Source organism: Dasypus novemcinctus, chromosome 9 (genome assembly GCF_030445035.2).
Source record: "Dasypus novemcinctus isolate mDasNov1 chromosome 9, mDasNov1.1.hap2, whole genome shotgun sequence".
In the NCBI taxonomy this organism is placed as follows: domain Eukaryota; kingdom Metazoa; phylum Chordata; class Mammalia; order Cingulata; family Dasypodidae; genus Dasypus; species Dasypus novemcinctus.
The window spans coordinates 77,914,359-77,932,254 of record NC_080681.1 but is presented as its reverse complement, the minus strand read 5'-3'; the positions used below and the strand labels follow the sequence as shown (position 1 = coordinate 77,932,254).

General features: G+C 50.0%; 1 protein-coding gene across 1 annotated transcript in view; it reads right to left on the bottom strand.

Annotated features, from left to right (window-relative positions):
• CDCP2 (CUB domain containing protein 2) overlaps positions 1 to 17,896 on the bottom strand; it is a 33,177-nt gene extending 15,281 nt beyond the window's left edge. Inside the window, exons 1-3 of the mRNA XM_023582590.3 lie at positions 17,890 to 17,896; positions 2,767 to 3,114; positions 110 to 445 (exon numbers count right to left, since the gene is read on the bottom strand). Of these exons, the coding sequence (XP_023438358.2) occupies positions 110 to 445; positions 2,767 to 3,114; positions 17,890 to 17,896 (691 nt within the window). The remainder of the gene's footprint in view (positions 1 to 109; positions 446 to 2,766; positions 3,115 to 17,889) is intronic.

Genomic DNA, 17,896 nt, shown 5'->3' with positions numbered 1-17,896 from the left:
ATTCTAGGCAGAGAAAGTATAGCAAGCACAAGGCCCAGAGGCAGGAACAGCGCAGGGGCGGCGCACAGGCGCCCGGCAGGCCGCGGGCAGCGTGGCTCAGCCCTCCCACCTGAGAAGTAGTGGGCCTTGAAGCCCCGGCCTGCAATGTTGAAGTCGGATTTGAAGACAACCTGCAGCTCGTGGCCCAGGGACACGAGGGTGGGGGGCCTGGTGCCCCCGCAGTAGTGGTGGCGGCGGGCAGGGCCGGCGCCCCCCAGCACGGCCACGTAGTCGTAGGTGCACTCCTCGCTGGCCTCCACCTGGAAGTCCACGAACACCAGCTTGACGGCAGCGGCGCCCGAGGCCCGGATCACCCAGCGGCACTCCACACTGTTGGGGTAGTTGTTGGGGTACTCGGGGCTGGTGAGGGCCCCCGACAGGCCTGTCAGCACGCCGCCGCACACATCTGCAAGGGAGCCCGTTCAGACTGGCCTCTCCCCTCCACAGCTCCCCGTCTCCTCCCCCCCAAGGCCCGCCACACTATCTCTCGGGGAGCCCCTTCCCATTCCCCGAGGCAGGGCCCTCAGCACCCCGCAACATCTTTCTTCATCTTTACAGTAACTCTGAGAAAAGCACTGTTGTTTCTCCCTTTGATGAGGAGGAAGCGGAGGCGCGGAGAAGTTGAATCACTTGCCTGTCTGAGTTTGGATGTGCCCAGAGGCAGGCCCTGAGGTGGTCAGGGGCCCCGAGGGAGGAGCGTGGGAGTGAGACGGGAGAGGGGAGGTGGCCACAAGAGGGCGCGGCCAAGCAGCTCCCAGCGGCTAGCAGCCCTGCACCCCCCTGGGCAACTCCAAAACGTGTGAAATGCACCTCAGTTTTGTCACCCCAGGAGGGAGGGAGCTGGGGCGTTTAGACACCCACTTCCCAGAGCAGAGGTAGGAGGGACCTGAGGAGACCAAAAAAAAGTCCTCAGGCAAAGAGCTGAGGAGGTGGGCACGAGCAGGTTGAGCGCAAGGCCCAAGGGAGCTGGGCAGCGCCTGGCAGGTAACAGGGTGGGGCGGGATTTGAACCTGCGAAGCCTGACCGTAGAGCCTGTGCACTTAACCCTGAGACACTTGCTGTCCCCCTCCACCAGCCCAGTGGGGCACAGAGGCTCAGGTGTCGTCAAACCCCCACCAGAGCCGGAAGCAGGCTTAGAGAGAGGACCTGATGAAGTAAAGGTGGACTTCAAGTCTGAAGACCCACCTCCTCCCTGCTCTGCCTTTTATTAACTCTGTGGCCCCTGGACATGTAGCCCAGCCTCTCCAAGCCAAGCCGGCCCACAAGACCTGCCTAGCCTGAGCCACAGTCTCCCACCACAGAGTCTGAGAAGATGCTGGTGACGGCCCTGAGGGTCCTGGCGTGGCCAACAGCCACGAGGTGGGTGAGGAATAAATGCCCTAACGTGCTCAGCGTCCCCTGCAAGGAGGGGATGTGCCCCGGAGGCCTTTCCTGGGACTCTTGGATCAGGTCCACAGCCAGCTGTGTGAATGCAGCCCTGGCTGGGGCTGAGGAAATGACTGCTGGTCCCAGGGCTGTGCCTCCAGTGGTGTGGCCTTGGGGAGGCACGTGCCCTTCTTGGTTCCAGATTTATTGTTTGTGAAACAAGAGCGCCTGTGAGATCCCTTCCGTCACTGATACCCTTTTGGGCTGTGCTTGGGGGCTCCACAGCAGCGCTTGGGCCTCTGCGGGCATCTGGGGAGAATTTCCTTCTGCAGTATTTCAAATTATTGTCTGTTGTAACTGAAAGAGAGTAGTCATAGTCATACCTCTCACCTGTAAAATTTTAACCCATTGGAGGCCATCAATATTAGCCAGTGTTTTCACTGATTGGCTCATAATAAATACATGTTAAAACCATGCACTTAGAAAAGAAACACACAAATACTGCTCTTATATCAGGGAGCTACATAAAGTTCCATTTGATAGAAGTTTAAAAAGTTGGAAAGCATTGGCTGTGATACTATGATTTTGAGTTTTAACATTCTAAAAATCTAAGGATCTAACATTCCGAAACTATGATCGGCTCAGCCTACGGTTCTTGGATTTTAGCGTTCTACAATTCTGTGCCTCTCAGTACAGCCTCTGAGTGCCCACGTCGCCCCAGACCTCGTGGGCTCTGCAGTGGTCCATTTGCTTGCGCTGGTGTGCGGGGCGATCTGGGATTGGGTTTAGGGAGAAGGGAGGAGGTTTGCACTCTAGAAGCCTGAGGGCAAGGAGGAAGGAGCCCAGGAGAAGACCAAAGGGCAAGGCCTCTGCCCGGAGCCTAGCCTGAGGCGCAGGTGTCCAGCCTGGACGAGGGAGGGGAGGGTCGGGGCCCACGATTAAAGAGGGCGAGAGCCGCCGCCCCAGCCCTCGAGCGCTTCCCCCTCCTCAGGACGCAGGGTGTGGGGCTGTTCCTGTGCGGGGAACGGACGCTGCGGAAGGCATCAGCGCTGGGGGAGCAGTGGCGCCCCTCCTGGCCCGGTGCCATGACCGAGTTAGAAAAGCCCGAGGGGCCTCCTGCCTGAGCACGGGAGACACCCCTCCCCCGGGGACGCCCAGGAACCCCGGAGCGAGCCGGGGGCGCGCTCCCGAGCAGGCAGGGCCCCGCCCCGCACGGTGTGGGCGTGAGCGTCGGGCGCTGCCCTTGCCCGCAAGCTGCGGGGCAGAGCCACTCGGGCCCGTGCCGAGATCTGGTCCGACGCTGACATGCTCTCCCCGTCGCCCCCCTGGGGTCCCCTCGCTACCGCCAAGTGCCCCCCGGACCTTTCTGGTAGGCTGCGGAGAAGCCGCGGCTGGCCACGTGCTTGTCGGAGTGGAAGACCACAGCCATGACGTGCCAGGCGGAGGAGAAGGGCGGCGGGGGCACGCGGCCGCAGAACCGCCCCAGCAGGTTGCCCGCGTCTCCCGACGCCCCGTTGTAGATCTCCAGGAAGTCGAAGCCGCAAGTGCTGTGGTACTCCAGGTCGAAGGTGTGGAAGGTGAGCAGCACGGAGGAGCCCTCGGCCACCACGATCAGCCAGCTGCACTCTGTGTCATAGGGGTAGAGCCTGGGGAAGTTGGGGCTGGAGAAGTTTCCGGAAGGTGCTGAGAGCACACCCCCGCATTTGACACCTGTGGCAAGAGGGAAAGATGGCTCAGAGGTGGTGCTGGGGTCTTGTGTAAGTGCGGAGAGGACCCTGGGTCCAGCTACCAGCTGGGTCTTGGGGACGGGATGAGGGAGCAGAAAGCCTCGGCCTTAAGTCAATTCATTTGTTCATTATTCATTCATTCATTCATTTATTCTTTAAATACTCAATGAAACATTCTTTCATTCATTCAACAAAATTTTCTTAAGTGCTAAGAATTATTCTAAGTGCTAGGATACAACAGGAACAAAGCAGACAAAAATCTCTGCTCTCATGGTACTTATGTTTAGTGGGGAAGATAGACAATAAACACAATAGATAAAATATAATCTGTTAAAGAGTGGTAGGTACTATGGAGAAAAATAAAGCAGAAAAAAGGAATAGGAAATGTCAGGGGTAGGTCTATAATTTTATTTAAAACATCTGCTATATACTAAGCCCTAGATATGTTCAGTAAGGAAAAATAATAATAATAATCTCCCCAGTGAAAATCTACTGAGCCTATTACAATATTAAAAGTGCATTTTTGGAGAGCAGATGTGGCTCAACTGATGGAGCATCTGCCTACCATATGGGAGGTCCAGGGTTCAAACCCAGGGCCTCCTGGCCTGTGTGGTGAGCTGGCCCACGTGCGGCGCTGCCACACGCTAGGAGCGCCGTGCCACGCAGAGGTGTCCCCCGCGTAGGGGAGCCCCACGCACAAGGAGCGCGCCCCATAAGGAGAGCCGCCCAGCGCGAAAGGAAGTGCAGCCTGCCCAGGAATGGCGCCACACACACACACACAGCTGACACAGCAAGATGATGTAACAAAGAGAGACAGAGATTCCCAGTGCCACCGAGAATGCAAGCAGACACAGAAGAACACACAGCAAATGGACACAGAGAGCAGACAAGGGGGGAGGACAGGGAAAGGGGAGAGAAATAAATAAAATAAATCTTAAAAAACAAAAGTACATTCTTAGGGGAAGTCACTGTGGGGGACGGTTGGGCAGTTCCTCAGGAAGCTAAGTGTAGAATTGCCTTATGATTTGGCAATCCTGCAACTAGGTATATACCCAGAAGAATTGAAAGCAGGGACACCAACAGATATATGCACAATAGTTTTCATGGCTGCATTATTCACAATTGCCAAATGATGGAAGCAACCCAAATGTCCATCCACAGATGAGTGGATAAACAAAATGTGGTCTAGCATGTGGAGCTGGCCCGCGCACAGTGCTGATGCACGCAAGGAGTGCCCTGCCACGCAGGGGTGTCCCCGCGTAGGGGAGCCCCATGCTCAAGGAGCGCGCCCCATAAGGAGAGCCGCCCAGCGCGAAAGAAAGTGCAGCCTGCCCAGGAATGGTGCCGCACACGTGGAGAACTGACACAACAAGATGATGCAACAAAAAGAAACACAGATTCCCGGTGCCACTGATAAGGATAGAGGTGGTCACAGAAGAACACACAGCAAATGGACACAGAGAGCAGACAACTGGGGCGGGGGTGGGGGGGGGAGAGAAATAAATAAAAATAAATAAATATTTTTTTTAAAATGTGGTCTATACATACAATGGAATGGTATTCAACTGTAAGAAGGAATGAAGTCTTAACACTTGCACATGCAACAACATGGATGAACCTTGAGGAACTTATGTTTACAAAAGGTGTGTGGGAGAATGTGGCTGAAAGGGGAAATGTAGGGTCATGTAAGTTGCTAAAAGGAAATTTAGAGGATAAAACATGGGATTGTATAACACTATAGTACCTGAGGATTGTGGTTAATAATACAAATTTAAGAATGTTCTTTCTGGATCTATAAGAAAGATACATCACTAGGACAGGGTGTTGAAAGTAGGTGGCATATGGGGGAAATGCACCTAAAACATACTTCTTTGGGATGTAAGTGTGTCCTTGCTGTCATAGGTATGTTTTCTGGATAAAGACCCACATATTAACTAACAAAATATCAAATTTCTCCTGGGGAAGTCTTGCTACTTTCTGAAATGTAATGGCAAAAACATATCTATAGAATATATCTATGAACCAAATATATTGTGTAACATATTGTATGATTCAAAAAAAATTTATATGTATCCAGTACATTTAAGTGAGAAATGTAGGTTTTTATTTAAAAAAAATAAAAAATAGAATAAATAAAAATAAAAAGAATATATAAGCCTTGCCTAATAAAAGAAAAGAGGCCAATAAGCCAAGCCCTCAATCTTGATGCTTCTCTTATGAACCTTATTCCTATAATAAGGACACTAAGCCTAATCATAATTAATGCCTAAGTGTTGCCTCCTGAAAACCTCCTTTCACTCAAATGTGGCCTCTCTCTAAGCCAAACTCTGTAAATAAACTCCCTACCTTCCCCCCCACCCCCATGTGGGGTGTGACTCTCAGGGATGAGCCTCCCAGGCAAAGAAGGATTATAACCAAGCGTTAATCAGCAATGCATTTAGAAAAAAGACCTTGACCAAACAGGGGTGATATTAAATAAAATAGAGTTTTTATGGCTAAGAGATTTCAAAGTTAGGAGGAAGGTCATTCTGGAGGTTAAGCTTATGCAGCTCTCAGCCACAAACTTCCATAGTAAACAAAAACAAAGCCTCAAACCAAAGAGCTTGTGAGAGCCTGAGGGCTTTTTTTTTTTTTTTTTTTAAGTGCTGGGGCTGGGGATTGAACCAGCCATAGGAACCTGGCACTCAACCACTGAGCCACATCAGTTCCCCTGAGCTGGCCTTTTGTTTGTTTGCTTATTGTTTTGGTCTTGTTTTTAAGGAGGCACCAGGGACCAAGCCCAGGACAACCCATGTGGGAAGCAGGCACTCAAATTCCTGAATCACATCCACTCTGCCCCTGAGGGCTTTAGGGATGTCTGGACACCCTAGGCAGGCCGCGCAGCCGCATGAAATCAACACCCCCTTCCATAGGCTCTATCTGGAATATATATGGAAATCTATTTCTCCAATACAACATAGTTACACTCATTTATAAATCCCTTAATCATGATTCTTTCACTTCTTTTATTTGAGCCCACAATTTTCAATTTACCTGTTAGGTATATTTCCCAGAGACTTAACTCTTCGGATTGTTCATATACTGGTCGAACCCTGAAACCCAGCAGAGTTGCAACCAACTCCTACTCTCCAGTTTTTCAGCCTTGCCCTGGACAACTAATAAAATGATGATAATGGACCAGCACTGTCTTAGTTTGCCAAAGGGCTGCCATTGCAAAGTACCATAAATTGGTTGGATTTTGTAATGGGAAATGTAGTAGGGTTAAAAGCTTACAGTTCCGAGCCTGTGAAGTGTCCAAATCAAGGCATCAGCAGGGATGCTTCCTCACCAAAGTCAGTACTGGTGATCCTGGCATCATGCCATGTGGCAAGGCAAGATGGCAGCTGATCTCTGCTGAGGCCTTGCCTTCCCCTCCAGAATCTACTGTCTCTAGGAGCTCAGCTGTGCATGATCAGGCATATGGCTTGTCTCTGAAGCCTTGAGCTAGTCCACGGGCCCAGCCTCTTAGGGCCTTCCTGCTTCAGCTCCAGTTGCTAGCTATCCTTGAGTCCTTCCTCACATGGCAGGGTCAAAAATGATAGCACTCCCTTTCTCTGTGTCTCTCTCTTTGTGTTCTCAGTTTATATAAGACCCAGCAAGAGGGCAGAGACCCAACCTGTGTCATACTCACTGAATGATTTAATCAAGTGATCTAATTGAAGCCCCTTAGCCAATCTAAAGCAAAGGGTCTCATACCCATGAGAATGGATTAGTTCAAAAACATAATCTTTTTGGGGATTCACCAATTTCAAATGTCAAGCCCCATCCCAAAACAAGGAATATCTTCTACCACAAGCAAAACAATTCGTGGGAACATATGTGGTTCAAGCAGTTGAACTACCACCTTCTACACGGGAGGGCCCGGGTTTGGTTCCTGGTGCCTCCTGGAAAAACAAGAACAAAATAACAAGCAAGATAAGGAAAGTGGGTATGGCTCAAGCGATTGGTTTCCTGTCTACCACATGGGAGGTCCCAGGTTCGTTTCTCAGGGCCTCCTAGTGAAGGAGAGCTGGTGCAGGAAGCTGACCTGCACAGAGAGCTGGCACAACAAAAAAAGAGACAGAGGAGAGACACAACTACCAGGGAGTTGAGGTAGCTCAAGCGAGTGAATGCCTCTCTCTCCATAGGAGGTCCCAGGATCAGTTCTTGGTGTCTCCTCAAAGAGATGAGGAGACAAGCAGACATAGAAGAATACACAGTAAATGGACACAGATAGCAGATAGTAAACGCAAACAAGGAAGGCGGGATAAATTAATAAAATAAATCTTTAAAAAAAAGTGATAAAACCAACTCAGGGAAGCCAATGTGGCACAGTGGTTGAGTGCCAGCTTCCTACATACGAGGTCCCATGTTAATCCTTGACCCCAGTACCTCAAAAAAAAAATTCCTTTCCTCCACCCCAGAATATCTACATTCCTTCTCAGCCCGAAGCAGAGTGGACATCATCCCAAATCTCTCAAGACTGAATAATGAGCAAAAATAAGGGGGAAGTGTAACCATAAGCCAAAGCAGATTCATTGTTATGGGAGTTGTTTTTTTCTATTGAGTTATTTGTAACATTGATATAAAAATTTAAAAGTACATTTTTATGCTAAATGAAAGAAACCAGGCACAACATACTACATATTGTATGATTCCATATATAAAATGTAAATATAAACTAATTTATAAAGATGAAATTAGATTAGTGGTTATATAGGACTGGGGAATCAATAGAGGGATTGAAAGGTACTGCTAAGTTTTTCTTTTTCGAGTAATGAAATTGTAAAATTTTTTGTGGTGATGAATGTACAATTTGTGATTCTACTAAAAGCCATTCATTATACACTTTGGATGGATTATATGGTATGTGAATATATCTCATTAAAGCTTCTTTTTAAAAAGAAAAAAGAACATTCTTTTATGTACTTATTTGCTTATATTTAAAAAATGAAAACAATGAAATTATTCTAACCATATATCAAATTGAAGGCATATCCACCTGGAGAAAAAGGATTTCAAATGACCTTGAAATACAGTATTTTGAATGCATATCCCTAGTGAGATATATCCTAAGGACAAAGTGGACTACAAAGAAATCTTAAGCTACATTTAGTAGACTTACTATCAGTAATGATACTAAATCTTGTTATTTTATAAATAATATATGTAGGAATAAAACAAGTAAATATGTTAATGTCAACAGAAACCAAGATGCTCCATGCAAGAAAAAAGAGATAAAGATTTAAAATTTAAGTAAAACCTTTGAGACCCTTATTTTGAGTTTAAAATATCAGTATGAACTTGAGATTTATTTTTATTTCTAAAAAAATGAATTTCCTAGCTCTGTTCACTAAAAAGCCCTAGAAGCAATGATATCCCAGTAGTATTTTGCACCCCTAGGATTTTGATTAGATTTATCATTTCCAACTACAAGGCACCAGAGCTCCTTGGAGAAATGGCTGGTATCAGGACTAGGATAGGAAATATACAAGATGCATTTGAGACAGCTTATGCCCAAAACCGAAGAAGCTATCATAACTACTGGGATTGTGTCAAGAGACAAGAAACCCACTAGAAGGGGCTCCCACTGGCTAAAGATGGTACAGTGTGAGCGTCAAAAAAGAGTAATGATCAATGGATTGAAACATCAAATATGCAAAAATTCATGAATCCACAATAAAACTCAAAAGAAATTTTAAAGAAACTCAGTTGGTTACCTTTAGGGGTTGCTGGGGCACCAACTCATTTTTTTTTTTAATGGATACATAGAAAGGGAAAGGGAAAGGAAAGAAATAAGTACTTACTTTGCCTTCCTGTCTGGACAGGAATTCAGGATAACGAATAGGTAATGAGGGAAAATTCTTACAGAAGATGGAAGAAGAAACTATAGAGATTGAAAATCATTAATGAAATAATAAATCTTGACAACATCATCAATGTGTACTATAATCATTGGGTAAAAAGTTGATAAAAGGGAAAAAAAGTTGAGAGGTAAAACATAGGTCATTGGGTATATAGGCATTCCTGTAAAATTCTTTCAACTTTGCTGAATGTTTGAAAATTGTTACAATAAAAAATATATATGGGGAAGTGGCTGTGGCTCAATCAGCTGGGCTCCCATCTACAATATGGGAGGCCCTGGGTTCGTGTCCTGGAGCCTCCTTGTGAAGGCAGGCCTGCCCACATGCTGGGGAGAGCCATCCGGCCTGCAAGCACCATGGAGAGCCAACTCAGCAGGGTGATGCAACAAAAAAAAAGGGAGACAAGCAAAAAAAAGCAGAAGTGAGTGCAGTAAATGGACACAGAGAGTAAACAGCAAGCAAGTCGCAAGGGGGGAGGGGAAATAAAATAAATAAATACAGACACAGAACAGCACACAGGGATGGACACAGAGAGCGGACAGCATGCGAAAAGCCACAAGCGGGGTATATATATATATATATATATATATATATATATATATATATATATATATATATATATGTAGAGCAGGTGTAGCTCAGTGGTTGAGTGCAAGCTTCCCATATACAATGTTCCAGGTTCAATTCCTGGTACCTTCTAAAAAAAAATATATATATATACACACACACACACACTATATATATATATATATAAACACATATGTGTATGTGTGTGTGTGTGTGTGAGAAAACTTGATGGAGAACTTTATAATAGGTGAGTCAGGCTAGTAACATCTGTCCCAGGTTCAATTCCTGGTACCTTCTAAAAATATATATATATGTGTGTGTGTGTGGTGTGTGTGTGTGAAAACTTGATGGAGAACTTTATAATAGGTGAGTCAGGCTAGTAACATCTGAACACAAATGTCAGTCTCAACGTCAAAGGTGGGGAAAATGGACAATACATGCCACACGATTATTGCATACACACTACCACCTATTTATTCTTGGGAAAAAAAAGGAATATAATGAAGTCTCTGGATCTATATACAAGTTCAGTGAGAATATGGAAGATAAAGGATCATTTTAAATTACACCATGAGGACACATTCTGCCAAGACCAGAGTGTGGAAAGTTCTATAAGATAGATGTCCTAGGTACCTCAACAATAAAAGGTAAGGGGGAAAAGAAGGAGTCAGAGCTGTTATATTAAAAGAGAGTCAGAAGTCAAATATCATCCAAATGCAATGCATGAACCTTATTTGGATTCTGATATGAACAAACCAACTATAAAAAGACAGTTTTGCAATAATTGAGGAAAATTGAATGTGAACTGAATATTGGGTTAGGTTAAGGAATTAAATCGCATTATAATTATATTGGAATTATATATACATATATATATATATATATATATATTTTACTTCTTTCTCTTTTAAAGACACATCCTACAGAATTTATGGGTGAAATAATATGACATCTGAGATTGACTTTAAATTTTTCCAGACCCCCCTGAAATAAATACGGGGATGGAATAGAAGAATGTATGAAGTCCTGGTTCAATCTCCAGTACCACCTGGGAAAAAAACCCAAAAAAACAAGAAAGGCAAGATGTTGATAATAGTTGAAAATGAAGATGGTTGGTGGAGACAGAGATTCATGATACTCTTTTCTCTACTTTGTATATGTTTGAGATTTTTCATAATTAAAACATAAAACCATAAAAAGCACTATCATCTTCTCGTTGAGGCTTTCCCCACCCCGCTACTACAATTGACACCCCCTCTCACCCCTGTACTCCTCTCCACCTTTCCTGCTATATTTTTCTCCACAGCACTTATCACTATTGAACATACTGTTTATTTTACCTATTTATTTGGCTTATTGCCAGACTTCTTCCACCAAAAGGAAAGCTCTATAAGGGCAGAAGTTTTGTGTATTTTGTTCCCTATTGTAGCCAATGCCTAAAAGAGACCCTGGCAGATGTTCTGTGTCTGTTTGCTGAGGAAGGAATGAGGGGACGATCTTGGATCACCGCAGCTCCTTGAAGTAGGACCCCCCGTTTTACAGATGAGGGAATGTATTTGCTGTCGCTGACATCCATGGTGTGGCCTGCCCAGCGCCTCCTCCTCCACCTGTGGCAACGAACCCTCCTCTTTGAGGCGCTGCTCCCTCCTTCCTCTCCGTGCGTTAACCTCCCCGCCTCCTCCCCTCCTGGGCAGATCCTGGGCCCACGTCTCTCTCACCATGGTGACTGGCCAGGAGAGGCCTTCTCCAGGGTGCCTGGAGGAGAGCACTTTCCTCCCTGGCCCTCAGGCTGTGAGCGGGAGCCTCGGGCTAGCCCACTCGCTTCAGCGAGAACCACGTGAAGAGCAGAAAGGATCCAGGAGCCACGAGGCCCTTTTGCAGGCACCCCTGAGCCCAGCTCTACTCTGCTTCTGCCCCCCAGGTTACGGGGGCCACGGCACTCCTCAGTTTGGCTTAAACTCATCTAGGCTGGGTTTCTGTCCTTTGCAGTCAAAAGAATCCTGAAAAAAACACTTGACCAGAGTCTCTGGAAGAGAAGGTGTATTTGCCCCGGGCCAGGCCTGGGCTGATTCCTAACAGGGGCCTGTCCTGGGGAGCTCCCAGCGGGGGGCAGAGGGGAGTGGGCCAAGGAGACAAAACCACACCCTGTGACTGTGCTGTGGCTGAGGCCACACAGGAACTCTGGGGTCCCGGGGAGGGAGGCCAGTCCTGCTGGGGCCAGCAGGCTTGGAGGGGGGCCAGGCTTCACAGAGAGGTGCTATTTGGGTTTGAGGAAGAATGGGAAGGTTTTCTGGGCTGGGGAAGAACTGGGGGGAGGGAGTAGATCAGCATGCTAGGAAAGGAAACGGTGGGAGCAAGGGCTCTGATGCACTTAGCCTCGGTAAAGCATCCGTGAAATGGGGACGCGGCCTCCCCCGCTGGGTTGCTGTGAGCACTGAAAAGACAAAGGCTGTGAAGGGACGGCAGAGAGGCTCACCCCACGTCTTACTATCAGCGCCCAGCCCGGCCCCTGGGGCAGGACCAGGCAGGATCAGTGTCTGATTCATGACTGATGGCAGAAGGGAGGTGGCACTTGGCCCAGGGCCTGTCTGTGTCCTCCCCCCGGCTTTCCCCCAGACCCGGCCCCTGGCACCTGGAACTGCTCCAGCCTATGGGACGGGAAAGACCATGAGAGCGTCAGAGCAGACCTCCCGGAGGCCCGGGCTGCCCAGCTACCACCACCCGTGCCAGCATTGCCCCCGGGAACCGGCCAGGCCAGAGAATGGGAGCAGCCAGCTCCTCCACCACCCAGACACCTGCTTCCCATCCCATTTCTGCCACTGACTGGATGATGGCAAGTCATGTTTCCTCCCTGAGTTCTACTTGCACCTTCTGGAAAATGAGGCACTGATGACTGTTTACTGAGCCCCCAAACATGTGCAAGGGCCCTTGCAGAGGGGTGAAATGATAGCACCCTGCCTTCATGGAAGGACAGACAAGCAAATGATTAGAGCAGCCCCAAACAGTCTGTGACCACAGTGTAGGCAGAGGGCTGTGGGAGCCCCAAGGAAGAAGCATTTGACGTTGATGGAGGGATCGTGGAAGGCTTCATGGAGGAGGTGATATTTGACCTGAGTCTTGAAGGATGTGCCAGATATTCTCGGGTGGAAAATGAGGAAAAAGGGCCTATGGGCAGAGGGGACAGGGGGTGGGATGGAGCCTTGGGGGTGAGGCTTCTCAAGAAAGGGATGCGATTTCTGCCAGAGCACAGGGTCCCAGGATATGCAGGGAATTAAGTCTCAATATGATAGAGAAATTGGAACCAACACTTACAGGGCACTGAATGCCATCCTAAGCAACTTTGATTTCACCGCACTGGCAGTGGGGCCGTAGAGTAGGTTCTCAGGAGGAGAAAGAAGGCTCCTTCCAGCTATAAGCCTTTAGTGGTTCTCTGAGCCGGTCCCTTAGCCCTTGGTAACCATGCATCCTTGGAGAGGTTATTTAATCTCTCAGACCCTCAGTTTCTTCATCTGTGAAATGGCTCACCTTGAAGTTCATTGTGAAGATTAAATGCAACCATAGATATAAAACCCCAGCACATATTACATACTCAAAAACTATTGTCTTCCCCCATCTCAGGAATGACGCATCCTTAACTGAGCCAATCCCCTTCTTGCTTTCCCACTCTTCTGGCAGAAACCTCCTGCGACGCAGGCTGCTGCCTGCCCACCCCTCTCCCCCCTCTTCCCAGTTTCCACCTGTCCTCAGGACCTCCTACCTTTCATGGCTTGGGCCCTGGGCCCTGGGCCCAGCAGTGCCACTGCCAGCAGCAGACAGGACCCTAGTTCCACCAGCATCTCTTTACAAGGGACCCCGCGGGCTGTGGATCTCGAGACAGGCAGGGAACCCAGCGGTCCCAGGCTGTGAGGGTCTGGAGCCGGGGAAAGGGAGGTGAGGCTGGAAGGGCCTCCAAGTTAATGGTGGCATGAATAATTCATCGGCCCCTTGAATTAGTAAACCGATCCCCAGGTGCTTCCTTCACTCCACCCTGAGGTGACGGATCTGGTGTCACCAGGTTTACACGTTCTGAGATCGGCACCGGCCACACTGTATCAGGGAGAGAGGCGACCTGGGCCTGGGAGGAAGTTGGACGGTAGAGAAAGGACCAGTATGGGGCCAGGCAGACCTGGGTTCCATCTCAGTTCAAGCTCAAACTTGCCTGGTGACCTTGAACAAGTCATCTAACCCCTCCAGGGTCTCTGTCTCTTCTTCTGTCCTAAGGGGCCACCCAGCCCTGCCTTGTACGGCTATTGTGAAAAAGAAACGTTGCTTATGCTAAAGCACACAGTAGGCACTTGCTAAGTCCGCTTCCATTCCCCTCCCCATGGGGAAGCTGAAAAGAGCCTTGGTTTAATGGGACTAGCAGCCCAAGCACCCTTCAGACATGAGAGGAAGAGACAAGGAGGCCGTGGTGGACAACGGATGAGGCGAAGGACAAATGCAGTGGGAGTCGCAATTAGGAAATCGTATTTGCAAATCCTAATGCAATAATGCATCTAGGTTATGGTGTATGTTCTGGTCAAGAATACCAAACGTTCACACCTGCGTTGATCCACAAGCCTTGCTTGAACATCACTAGGTGCCGGGCCCTGTGCTGGGAGCCGGGGCTGTGAAACACCCCCTAGGGCTTTGCGTCCAACAAGAAATGGGGCCTTTCTATTTCCTCCGGGGGTCTCTCAGTTTAGGGTCCCTTCAGCAGCCCCTTTTTGGCACAGCCCATGCCTGGCCCTGAGGTGGCTGAAGTGGGTGTGACATGCCCCTGCCTGGCTTCTGGCTTCTGGCAGAACAGGGTCTGAACCTGGCTTCTACTGCTCTCCAGTTTTTTGAGCTTGGAAAGTGACCCACTGCCTGCGAGGTCCAGCTCCCTTGACTGTGTAAGAGGAATAACAGTAATAGCCTGCGGTTTGCTGTGGGGATTGAATGAGAAAATGTATGGGAAGTCTCTGCAAGTTTCTGCACTGAGTATGATTTTTATTGACCCCAGAGCAACCTGGCCCATCTGCTGGACCTCTGAAGGTCCCCAGGCAGCCCTTTGCTGGCCCTTGGAAGGTGTCCAGCAAAGAACCTTTGGGATGGTCAGGTCTGAAGGACGGCTTTCCTGTGGGGCTTGATTGGCAGGAAGAGAGAGGTCAAGCTGAGGGTCTTTGATTAAAGACCTACAGTGTGAAAGGGGGTGGGGAGAGGGTGCTAACTTGAGCCTGCCGTATCGTGGGCGTGGTGCTGGGACCTCACATGGCTCCTGTAGTTGTATCCTCCCAACTTTCAGGGGTACATATGACACTCCCCTTTTAACAGATGAGGAAACTGAAGCTCAAAGAATTTGAGTTGCTTTTCTGGGTTGAGTTCTTCCAGAAGCTGACCCTGAGCCAAGGCTTCAAGGTCAAGTAGTTTATTTGGGAAGTGATCTGAGGAAGCCCTGACAGGCAAGTGGAGGTGTGAGTCAGGAATGGGAAATTCAGGGTGTGTTCATGAGCAGGCGACCACTGCGGGCAGCTGGCGCTCAACCCCACTGGGGACCTCTGGGAGACAGTGTGGAACAGGGCCCTGGGTTGTCACGCCTGACACTGTTTCCCCACCAACTCCCAGCCACCACTGGTCAGAGGCTACTCCAAAAGCATCACCTGCTGGGTGTTTCCAACCTGCCCGTGCCTGGCCCGAAAGCCCGCAGGCAGAAAGTCCAGGGGGCCAGGAAGAAGCTGTTGGCATGCGAAGGGATGGTGGGTGCCAAGGGATAAGGGTGGGGCTGTGGCAGCACCTGCTGAGCCATCAATAATAATAGTTTTTAAAGACTCTCCATGTTATGGTTATGCCCTGGACTTGATATCCCCCAGAACCACCCACCTCTCAAACATTCACCCCACTCTCTAACAACAGTCTCTCCAGTTCCTGGTGCCTCAGCCTCCCAGTCACCTCTGGCCTCTTTTCCCTGCTGTCCTCCCCCACCTGCCATGCCTGTCACCCCATCTCCCCTGGTGGGCTTAGATTCCACACGCAGTGTCGTCCTGCTCTGCCTTCATGACATAAGCTGGAGAAGCCCCAACCCCCACCAGCCCAGCTGCCCACGTTTTCCACGGGTGTCCCTGGACCTCCGAGGGCCGTCACCGTGCTGTGCCATCCTGGCTCACCGAGGGCCTCGGCCCTGCCCCACAGCCTGGCCGTGCTTCCCTGCTCGGCCCTCTTTCTAACTCCCCCTGGAAGCCAGCCAGGTGTTCACCAGGCTCCACCAGACCCTGCATCTCCCCCTCCTCCTGCGACGAGCCCGCCTCCTAAAGCAGAGAAAAAAGGGCAGCTATAACCCAAGGAGCCCTTCCTCTCCCAGCCCTCACAGTGCCTGCAAGTCCCATGCCCCTAGGCCTTCCCTCAGCGTGCGCTGCTTCAGCACCGGCTCCAAACCCTCCGGCCTTGCATTGTCTTGTATTACCTCTGAGCCCATCTCTCCTTGAAGTCACCTCTGGGTGGACCTCTCCTCCGCCCCTCCCTCCAAGCCTCTGCCCTGCCTGTGGCTTCTCTCCCCGTCCCCAGGGGAGGTGGTGGAAAAGGAACAAAAGCCCGCCTTCTAATCAGGTCATTAGGGAGTGCCCGTGGCACCCACAGGACGAGTCGGCCTGGGTGCCTGGGTGCCTGCCAGTGCCCTGCTGTGCCGACTCGCCAGGGCTGAGCCCTGAGGACTCAGCCTCAGACTCCAGCCATCCTCTCTTATGGCTCGGTGGCACCCTGGAGCTCGCAGGCACGGGGCTCCCCCTGAAGGGACGTGAGCCCCACGGGGTTGTAAGTATGCCCGGGATGCATGCTGCCCAAGGGAGGGGGCCTGCTGTCATACGTACTTGCTTTTCTATCCCTGTGCATGCTTGTCCATCTAGGGGGGATCTGTGTCATTGTACGCCAATTCCTCGGGTCATGAGCCCATCCTCGTGGGGCTGCAGCGGGACTAAGTACACTTGTGTCTTGGTCTAACCGTCCATTTCTGGACCATCCATTTCTGCGCCCACCACTGCAGGGCCCTTCCTGTTTCTTTACACACGTCCATCCCTGTGTGTACACACGGATCACACGTACTCCTCTCTGTGAATGCCTATCTGTCACTTTGTAAGTGGCTAACTCCGCACACATCCCTCCATCGCTGAGTGCCAGGTTACTTTGTAAGTGTGTATATTACTAGGACAAACCTCTCTCCCACTGCAGGTCCCTTCAGAGGGCGCCTGTGTGTAAATGACCATTGTGGGTGTGCATCTGTCTCTTTCTCTGTCTAGATGGACAGCTACATCTGCGTGTATATTTCACCCTCTGTGTATACACTAAGATTTCTAAGCGAATACCCCTTACTGGGTATACTTCCATATCTACGTGCAAATGGCATCACTGTGCGTGTGCATGACTACCTCAGAGAAAATGTGCCTCTCCACAGACCCACGTATACCTTTGTAGGGGCACAGCTATTGTCGTGGGGCCCCAGCTATCTGCTGATGCACAAGTCAGTGTCTCTGTGGGACATTTTTACCCCTGGGCGTGCTTGGCTGTGTTCATATGCATAACTATGACTCTGCCCTCACCTAGAGCTCTGGATGTGCACGTCTGTCCTGAGGGTCCTCTCTAGGTCAGTGTGGTTTTCATATCTGCACCCTGTCACTAGTATCTGGAGACAGGGACGGTGCCCATGGGACAGCAAGGGTGCTGGCTGCCTAGGGCCTCCTTTTTCCACTGAGGTCTGGGCTGACCAAGGGGGTGGGGCTGGGGAGGGAGCTGGGAGGCCAATCCCTGCTGGGGGATTCCTGGCTGGGCCCTGGGGAGCCACATCTCTCCCTTCCCGAGAACCCTGAGGACTTGTCCATGGCTGTGGTCCCTGTGGCACCCACCCTCCCATTTGCCGCTTCCTGAATCCAGCAGGGAGACACACGCTGTACGGCAGACTTCCTCTGTGGGAGCCTGAAGGAAGCATGGGTCAGCCCTGTGTGAGTGTATGCGTGGGGAGGGGGTCCCGAAGTGACAGAGGAGGAGGGGAGGGAGAAAAGGGACAGGGACACACAGAGAGGCAGAGAACGAGCAGGAGAGAGAGGTGAGGGGGCCAAGAGAAAAGGGGAAGTCAAGGGAGGACGGGGCGGGCAGGCGGGGGAGTGAAGGCGGGTCAGGGTCCGCAGATACCCTGGAAGGTGGCCGCTGGGGTCGCGCTGGCTCCTACGGCCCTGGCAGCCACACTTCGGCTCCAGAGGGGGATGCCGCATCCCCTCCTCTCTCCCTTCTCTCTGCATCTGTTGTTTTTCTCTCTCTCTCACAGTCCAT